At 34.8% G+C, this 9,872-nt stretch overlaps 1 protein-coding gene across 1 annotated transcript; it reads right to left on the bottom strand.

The window, feature by feature from the left end:
* Positions 1-64: 64 nt before the first annotated feature.
* Positions 65-9,872, bottom strand: LOC131144118 (serine/threonine-protein phosphatase PP2A catalytic subunit). Its single transcript, XM_058092513.1, has 6 exons — positions 9,266-9,872; positions 8,711-8,825; positions 4,647-4,755; positions 4,485-4,562; positions 832-1,023; positions 65-679 (listed from the first exon to the last, which is right to left on the bottom strand). Exons 1-6 carry the CDS (start codon positions 9,516-9,518, stop codon positions 506-508), a joined length of 921 nt encoding a protein of 306 aa, XP_057948496.1. The 5' UTR covers positions 9,519-9,872; the 3' UTR covers positions 65-505.

Raw genomic sequence — 9,872 nt, 5'->3', positions numbered from 1 at the left:
TGCACAAAGTGATGGAGTGGGGGAACTATAGCACTCTGGGAACTTGAAGTGGAGAGGCAGATACAAAAGATAATCTGGCATTAAATTATCGAACCATGTCATCTGGCAACCAACAATCTCCTCTTAGTACATTGCCTGCATTTTCATTTGCCATTTTGCAGTCTTGCGACAATGAGAAGCTGTTTTCCATCTCGAAAACTCTTACCTTAAATTGTAAAATTACAGAACAAGATATACCTGCTATCACCCTATCACTGCTTACTCTGGAAAAAAAAATTTAAAACAAAAATATACAAGACGAAAAACTCTGCTGCCTTAGTTTTCTTCAGCCTCGAAATCACATCACAGACAAGGCAGCAGTTGCCCCCCCCCCCCTTCCCTTCCCTCCCTCCCCAAAACGAAAGAATAATGTTGACAGAAACCTTCAAACAACAGAAACTCCCTTTCTCTCAGACACAACTAGCGATGATGGCAAATGAGGACTACACAGCCAATAGAAACAAGATTACAAAAAATAATCAGGAGTTTTGCGCGTGGTGTCAGGCTCAATCTGCCGTGGTGCTGGGTCAAATTGAAGAAAATTCTGATCCATATTCTCCCCAATCTCAAGTATAGCAGCCATATTCCCACAACGGTAACAGTAGTTTGGAGCACTAAATACCGTCACCACGTTCTTGTCCTAGAGAAAAAAAGTATACGACAACTTCAATATGTAAACAAATAAATAAATAAATATATGATTTAACCCTGTCCCCCGTGCCAACACCAATAAATAAATAAATAAATAAAGAACAAAAAAGAACAGGAGATCAACTTTTCTCGGGCTCACACCTGACACCAGTTATAACCTTCCATGACAAGCTGATGTGCTCTTGAAATAAGAGTGAGCCCATTTGTGTGGTTGAACTGAGCAGCTATATCCTGTCCAAAAGTATAGCCAGCTCCACGGGGAGATATTCCCCACCCACATCGATCATCTGGATCAGACCACAAAAGATCACACATAGGTCCTTCATGCGGAACCTACTTGCCCACAAATAAAAGACATCATTAGGCACAGAAAAACAGAAGTCCATAACAATGTAAACAAAAAATATACAAACAAACAAATACGTAATGAACAATTTAAAATATGAAACGCCCGAGGAACTGCAATTACTGGTCTTATGCATAAACAGAGATATTAGGGATGAGAAAAGCAGAGAGAAAAAATGAATTGAGCATACATTACCACATCTGAATTCACCACACAAGAAAAATAGAGTAAGGCCATTAAGTCTACTGCCCTCTAACAAAACTGAGCAAGGGCTGGACTTTATTTTAGATCACAAATTATAGAAGCAATAAATATTGTGATGGGTGTCCTTTCATTATCTCTAGTAGCATTTCATTCACCAGACATTACACCTCAATAAATAACTGACAAAAGAACATGTGCACAGCTCAAACATTGACATGCTAATGTCAAACAAGAAGCTAGAAACTGGATGGACTGATTTGCTCTTCAGAGGCCGGCTCCAAAGAAATAGAGCTAAAAGCTTGTTGGGTCCTAAGTTCAGATGTGTTCCATTTAACTAACTAAAGAGTTCGCTAGTGTGGGATCCTGTAAATTGGTACACCTTATGTATGGGTTTGTAATTTTTCTTATTTTGTTTTTCCTATAAATTAGAATATTATGATGCTGCATAAAAGAGGTTGGCTGCTTGAGTAGACTGTTTTTGCCAACCAAATCTCCATATCCCTTGCGTGCATCCTTCCTCTTTTCTTCCTTTGGGTGGCCATACCAGATCAGATGCTCCAAATCCCTGATTGGTCTTCAAGTTCAATACTCCAAAGGGCTAGAGTCATACCTGACTGTTACAGAGTAGGGGGCTACAGGCATTACAGCCCGTAACAGGCTGTTACAGATATGCCAATAGACTGGCTATGAGAGCTTAAAACAGTTCTAAACTATTTTTGCAATATTTTAAGAAAAAATAAAGCTTCTATATATGAAAACAAAATTTCTAAACCATATACTTAATATTTGCTATCAAAGTCATGAACAAACATCAAAATTAAGATTAAATCATTAAACATAAAAAATTGTCTCTTACATGGAAGACTAAAAATTATATTTTGAAAATTTTTATTCCATTGGTTAGAAATTATGTTTGTGACATGCATCTACACATTTCCCACTGCTTAAAAATCAGATTAAAGCTTTGATCTGAAGGCAGGTAATCTTTAGTCTATCATCCTTATTGCTCGTCTCTAGATTCAAATATTTACACATGTGATTATGCTATGAATTATGTGTAACAGCCATTATAGCCATTACGCAACAAATTTGGTGGTTTCTGAGACCATCACAGGGCAATTTCTCAGAGGTCCTCCAATTCACCACCATAACACCATTATGGGCTGTTCCCGTGTGCTGTAAATGACTAAAATAGCTTTTTAAGTTCTTTTGCAATTTTTCCTCTCTTATCTCTTTATTGAAGCTTAGAAACCCAATTCTAAGTTGGTTTCTTTTAGTCAGTAACTTTTTTATGAAAACTCATTTTTGGGTTTATTTTCCGTGACATTTAGTGTACATTTTTTTAATAACTACAATTCAAATAAACCCAACTTTTTCTCTCATTAAAACATATGTTCGTATTCTGAATTAATTTCAAATTTTTTTTGGGTTTTTCTTACACCTAATTTGGAGAAAAATATGTTCTATTGCTATGCATTGTGACATTCTATACAAAAATTCCACTAAATACTAAAAATTTACAAAAGATGGTGTTCTATATTTCTTCATATTTACAATTTCTTAGTTTAAACTTCACTTATAAGCAATAAAGTAGTGAAAGGTGGCAAAAATGCATGCATTTTCTAGTCAATAGCAACTAAAGCATCCAAGAAGACGTCCAATATTTGCAGTGTATGTTATATTTAAATTGATTAAAAATTAGTAAAATCATTTAAAGAATTAGTATGTAAGATTCCAATACTTGTAGTATATGTTATATTTAAATTGATTAAAATTTACTAAAAATATTTAAAGCATTGATATATAGGATTTGGGATCAAAACATGTTAATCAATATACAAACAAACAAAACAAACAAAAACCAAGCCTTAGTCCCACTAAGTGGGGTCGGCTATATGAATCCTTTTCCACCAATTTATGCGATCATGGATGTTAATCAATATGTTTTAACAAATTTGCTGATGCAAAAAATGAATTCATGGATGCAGTGCCCATTACCCATTACGCAACGTCCGCCATGGCCACAACCATTACAAAGTCCATTATCATTATAAAAAACCATGCTGGATGTGCTTCTTGTTTATTTTTTGTTATTTTTATGATTTATAAGTTAAAAGTACAACCATACTTAGAAGCAACAAAAAACAAATATAATGATTAACATGTTCAGTATCTGTTGCGTAAATGGATTAAAAAAACATTTAACGCATATTTAGTGTATAAGGTTACGTTTGGTTAGCAAAATGTCATTCTTAGCAACAGAATGGTCGTAGAATAAAAATTTGATAGCTTAAAAAGAAAAAAATGTAGTGATCATACAGCAAATGACAATGCAAAATTCTGTGCTAATCCATCAAACATGGAATAATAAGAATAGACAAAAAAGAAATTTTTTTGGTAAGCCATCAAATCTCAAAACTAACCTAAAAAATTTGGAGCAAACATGTGCATTTATAAGAACCTAACAAGTTTTCTAATACAACTTCATGAATGCAGTATCTATTAGCGTAACATCTGAATCAGCTGGGAAAAATGACAACTGAATGTTACCATCATGCAGTTTGCCACTGTCTTGTAAAATTATGCTCTAAATGTGAAAATAATTGTAAATTGTTTTAAAATGAATTATATTATTATAAAAATAAAAAAAAATCTAGAGAAGAAATTATGTTAAAAATACTTAAATTATGTAAGCCATTAAAACAACACAAACACAAAAATTGACCATAATCAACTCTTTGAGGGATCATGCATTTCAAGCACATGAATTTTTCCTGCTGGTCAATAAAATGTTAAGAGACAGTAAGAAAACAGTTGGATCAGTCTGCAAACTATCAGCTACAAAATTGTTAAAAGTTTAGATTCTTTAAAATGATATAATAAAGAGATAGGTTATGGATATAGAGATTTCTTTGCCATCCCATGTCAACAACAAAAAATACAAAAATTGTTACCAACACCAGCTTCTTAGAACATATATCAGATAAAAGTTCTTAAAAAAAAAAAAGGAAAACAATTTTTTTTTTTTAAAAAATGTAAGGAGACAAACATAACAGAATTTTTGTTTTCAAAACGGTTTCATGAACCAAAGTCATCATTTAAGAGCAAGAAGGCGTGATATTGTGAAAAAAAGCAACTATTGTTATGCCAGCAACTAAAGCATGAAATAGAACTAACAAAATTCTGAATGGTCACATATAACAAGCAATGCAAAATAACTGCAGGTCTACCATTGTAAATATACCTCTTGTATACGGTCCAAGGCTCGAATATTATCTAATGTATCCAAAGACGGTGAAAGTCCCCCATGCAAACAGAAAATCTAAGATAAAATGATTTAGTTGTCAGAAAAAGACATGGGAGTAATTACAAAAGGTAGAATGACACCAGCATGCACAACTCAAACCTGACTCTCGATGAGTGCTGTAAGCGGTAGATAATCAAAAAGATCGGTAAAATATTTCCAGACGTTAGCATTCCCATATTTTCTCAAGCATTCATCATAAAAACCATACCTGAAATTGGAAGGCAACAAACATTAAGAATAAAACTGGCAGCTGACTACAGAAGTCAAACTTTCATTGCAATATAATATTTATTAAGAATGAAGTTAGTTCCTAGTAACAAAACATAATATATATATTTTTTTAAAATGTAACGAAAGAATGATTATTAATATAAAAAAGAGAATAAAATGATCCCCATAATCTATGAAGTATGGAAAGAGGAACAAACATAAGCACTTGTCTTACAATTTCCCTAACATCCAGAAATATGGACACAATCATATGCGACTCTTTTTAGACATGCTGAATGTGTATGTACATTCATCTTTATTAATGTTGGGCTTTAGTGCCTATCAATTGTTTTCTCCCAAAAAAAGTTACCCCATGTTTGGATAACCTTTTGATTTAGAGTTGTATTGAATTTGGATAAAATATAATAAAAATTTGCATTGGAATTTGTTCAAATCCAAATCCAAGGTCTGAAATTCATGCATCCAAACACAACATTAGTGTTTTGAGTGTAAAAAGACTACAGAGATTAGACAGTAATTTAATGACAAACAACAAAGCCTCAAGTCTGATTAGTTGAGGCCCACTATTCACAATTTTTTTTTTTTCTGCCATTCTGCATAATATATGCCAATACCCTCCAAAAATTAAAGTGCTGTCAAGTCAAAATCTAATGCTAAAATATTTGGTTTCTACGAGCTTCCAGCAAATGATATAGAGCCATAGTAATTTGAATATGGATCGTGTCAACAAGTATCCAACATTTCATAGCATTTTCACTTTCTAATAAACCCAAGACTGCCTTGTGCCAAATTCTTGGTTGATGTTCAGTATACCATCATTAAGAAGAAGTTTGGACATTGCAAAGCATTTTCTCTTCTGATAATCTGAAGAAGGCTTAATAAAAACTATTCGGGATCAATCATGTTTCATTAATCAATTCAACAAAAACACACATTTTTTGTGAAGGGCATCATGATTTTTCTAGCTAATTTAGATAATGTGAGTTGTGGGCTTTGCAATATTACTGCATCCACTACAACTCAAAGCCCTATAAATCCCCCAGCCCCTACTTAATTTTGGCGGTAGCTTTTATTACACAAGCCAAACTATCCCAACCTTCTTACGGAACAAGTGCAAATTGCCCCTGCTTTCTTCTCTTAACATTCAACCATCTCAAATGATTGAGCTTAAATCTTGCGACCAACAGCTGTTTATAAACGAGGAAAAAGAAAAATCACCTAATCAACTCAAGATAACAAGGCAATGACCAACTGAAGATTCACACAAAAAAAAAAGAGGATTAGGATTATATGTAGTCACTTCCTACTTTTAAAACAACGCATGCAGTGATTTTAATCATACAAGCCAAAATACCCCAACCTTCTTCTTCTAATCTTCTCACAGGTGATGCTAACTGCAAATTCTCCATGCTTCCTTATCATTCAACCATCTCAAGTAAACTTGAGCTTAAACCTTGTACACAGTAGCCATTAAAACAAAGTGGAAAAATCAACCAAAAATTACAGGGCACAACCAACTGAAGAATCACACTTTGAAAAATTAAAAAAAACAAAAAATGCAGTCACTTCTTTATATATATATATATATATATATGTGCGTGTGTGTGCACATAAACTCTTGTAGCAAATAATCCCTACGCAATGGGTTGTCAAAATAAAGTTGCAAGGTAAGCTTTCCATTTAAAGCAGCATTTTTATCAGGATGAGTTGCAACTCAGCATTGGGACCGGCGTCCAGATAGATAGGTGGCCTAGTCTAGAAATTGTTTTAACTTTTAAGCCCTAAAACCAAATACATTTCATGATTACTCTATTCAGTCTGCAAGTGCCACGTGAATTTTCAACTGCACTAAATATTTTCGATTCTATTAAAAAACACTTCATGCATTCCCTGATTTTTTTTTTTGGGAGGGGGAGTGGGGGTGGACAATGTGGAGCTTTCATAAAAATCATGCTAAATATTTAAGATAAATTTCTAACAGCAGAATTTAACACGTTGTTGAGAGAATATGAAAGGAATTACACTTCAATTAAGATGGAGAACAAGCTGTCCTCAATCCATAATATTTGGAAATACTAAAAAATATCTATAATAAGAGCAATATTTTAATTGCAGTCCCATAAACTCAAATGCAAGAATTGTTTCCTAGGAGCATTTTTTTTATTTTCTAAAAATGTTTGCAAGGAACACTGTTGAGATTTGAGATTTAAATGCGTCATAACATACCCAAAATCAAAAAGTGAATGAGAAAAAAAATTCACTTGTCACTCCTAAAGTTTTGGCCAAGTGTCAATGTGCTCTCACTCAAGACTTTCAGTTGTTCTCAATACTCCCCCCCCCCCCCCCCCCGGGGGGGAGGGGCGGTGGAACAAAATTGAATCCATTTCATGTCCACTGTCCATCTCCAATGCTAGAATAAACAAATAACAATTTAGTTCTCAATTTACAAGATAAAAATAACTTCTTTTATCCAATATTTGACATTGATGGCATCTTATTATGAAAATTTGCAATAAATTTTACTAAAGTACCCCTTGGTCATGGGCTTCTAACTAAATGTTCAATTTGTCTCCTAATTGAAAAATAAAAGCAAATAAAGGACAAAGAAGTCAATCTGCTTCATAAACCAAGGACAAGTCTGCCCTATATGAATTAAAGACCTCAAATCAGTTAACTTCCATTGTGATAGATTTAGAGCTGATTGGAGGGAGAAGGAGCTCATCCACTCAGAACACTATGTCGTTTATGTGCAGCATCAGTGGAGTGCAGATTTTTAAGGTCAAATATGTCATCATACAGATTCCGTGTAAGCATGCACCGACCTATCTTTGACCAATCATGATCCATGTGGTAATAGCAAGCAATCTGCACAAAACTCTATTGGTTCCAGGCAATTGTATCAAGCCTAAGTGCATTGCAGAAGTTAGAAATACTGTCAGCTTCATTTTTTAATTTTTAATACCAGTAAAGTGAGAATTCAGTAAAGGGCACCAAAAGGTCCTACCAAAGTACGAGCAAAAAAAAAAAAAGGATAGATACAAAAAAGTGTGAAGTCATTTGAATGAAGAGGTATCCAAAAAATTACAGAATTGTTTTAAGAGTAGTGCTACACTTACCACCCAAACATCACAATTGTACTTACCCATTACTTTATATGATTTTACCATACACATAATATATATGCACAAACCAGTGGGTAAATAGAAGTGTGATATTTTGAGGCAAGTGTAGCATTTCTATTGTTTTGTGTATTCAACATATACAGTTCATTAAATCAGCTAGTACGAGTCGTAAAAAGTCATCTATCTTAGGGGGTAATACTGCTGCCTTCTTGAAAAGGAAACTATTAATTTCCAATATATTTGCTTTTTGCTCTTTTCACTATGTTACATATAAGACTTTGGGATAGAACCGATATTTTAGATTGAACTAATATGTACATTAAAATGTTCCAAGTCCAGCCATTAGCACACAAATTGAATACATAGTGCCACCAAAATGAGGCAAAAAAGCTTCTTAGGAATTTACACTACAGCCTCCCGCAATGGAAAATGACATGACGAACTCACAAGGCAAGGTCTATGAAATTTTTTCACATTAAAAGGACGAACAATTGCCACTTTTGTACAGCCCCTTAATTTAGTGGAAGAAAGAAAGGGTAGCTCAAGCTAGAAAAGGTCACAATCTGAATAACGAGATCATGTCACACAACAATCTAAACCAACTTTTGCCCCCAATAGGAAGGGCAAAAATTAACAAATCAATGATGCTAAGTCATTCATTAACCTCCAATGGAGAATAAGGACACTTGCAGGATTTTTAACCAGGAAGGATACACAATTCTAGTGCTCTGACAGTCTGACCAGTAAATGTTCTGTGTTCTAAGAGTATGATGAGCAGACATACAAAAAGTAAATGAATGAATATCTTACACTTGAGTTATTTGCCGACTTTCATGATTTCCCCTTAGAATAACAATTCTATCTCTATATCGGACCTTCAGGGCCACTAGGAGTGTGACAGTCTCCACAGAATAGTACCCACGATCTGCATCAGCACAAATAAGATGACAAATGCTAATGCATTTACAAATGAGTTCATAGATATGTAGAAAGATTAGAAGCCCATCTCATGGGCAATTCAAACCAAAAAGAAACCCAAATTAATATGAGATTCTTATCCAACTAACAACGACAAACCAATTAGTGAACAACATGCCTTCATTCATCTCACATGTCTGATAGAGCTCAAAGATATACATTACAAAAAAAATAAAAAAAAAATAAAAACTCAAAATAAAAGAAATCCCCCTATAATACATGCCAAATCATGGTAAAATTCACGTTATTCTACATTTTATCAACGCACATTCAACAAAAGGATCACCGTGGCATCTCAACCATCATGAACGACATCAAGCTCCCTGAGCTAACACGTTAATCAATTATGCAAGAGTTAAAAAAATAAATAAATAAACATCAACTTACCGACATAATCGCCCATGAATAGATAATTGGTGTCGGGAGCATTCCCTCCTATCCGAAACAGTTCGATGAGATCGTAGAACTGGCCATGGATATCGCCGCAGACCGTCACCGGGCACTTCACCGGCTGTACGTTCCATTCTTCGATGAGAATGGCCCTGGCGTGATCGCACAGGGTCTTCACCTCAGCCTCCGATAAAGGCTTGCATTCCATCAGATGTTCAATCTGACGGTCCAGATCCGCGTGCGAAGGCATTGTTTCTCCCTCAGATCTGCAGCGCCGTCCGATCAGATATCAGAGATCGAACGAAAATTCGCAGATAACCGATTTCTATGTACCGAAATTGCTAGGTTCAATCCAACCAATGAACCATCGGAAACGATGCGCGAAGTCTCGGAGTTAGGGTTCCAACGATCGACTCGATTTCGATCTCTCGATCATTCATTGAAACCCCGCGCCCTACCCCGATTCATCTCGATGAAAAGAGAATCTGTCTCTGTCTCTCTAGAAAGCGATCTCTGAAATGAAACTCAAATCCAAATGAAATGTGCTCTCTCTCTCTCTCTTCCTGTGGAATTCCCTGTCGTGTACATTGCAAGTAACGAAATT

The sequence above is a fragment of the Malania oleifera genome, chromosome 12, assembly GCF_029873635.1.
Source record: "Malania oleifera isolate guangnan ecotype guangnan chromosome 12, ASM2987363v1, whole genome shotgun sequence".
NCBI lineage: Eukaryota > Viridiplantae > Streptophyta > Magnoliopsida > Santalales > Ximeniaceae > Malania > Malania oleifera.
The sequence above is the reverse complement of the archived record's forward strand: the minus strand, read 5'-3'. Positions and strand labels throughout refer to the sequence as shown.

What these genes read in the sequence shown, in the direction of transcription:
- LOC131144118 (XM_058092513.1), bottom strand. Translation starts at nt 9,518, where the DNA reads ATGCCTTCGCACGCGGATCTGGACCGTCAGATTGAACATCTGATGGAA. An exon ending in AGTCGGCAAATAACTCAAGT is followed by an intron (nt 4,756 to 8,710) that starts GTAAGATATTCA and finishes TTCCAATTTCAG; the next exon opens with GTATGGTTTTTATGATGAAT. An exon ending in AAGGTTATAACTGGTGTCAG is followed by an intron (nt 680 to 831) that starts GTGTGAGCCCGA and finishes TTTTTTCTCTAG; the next exon opens with GACAAGAACGTGGTGACGGT.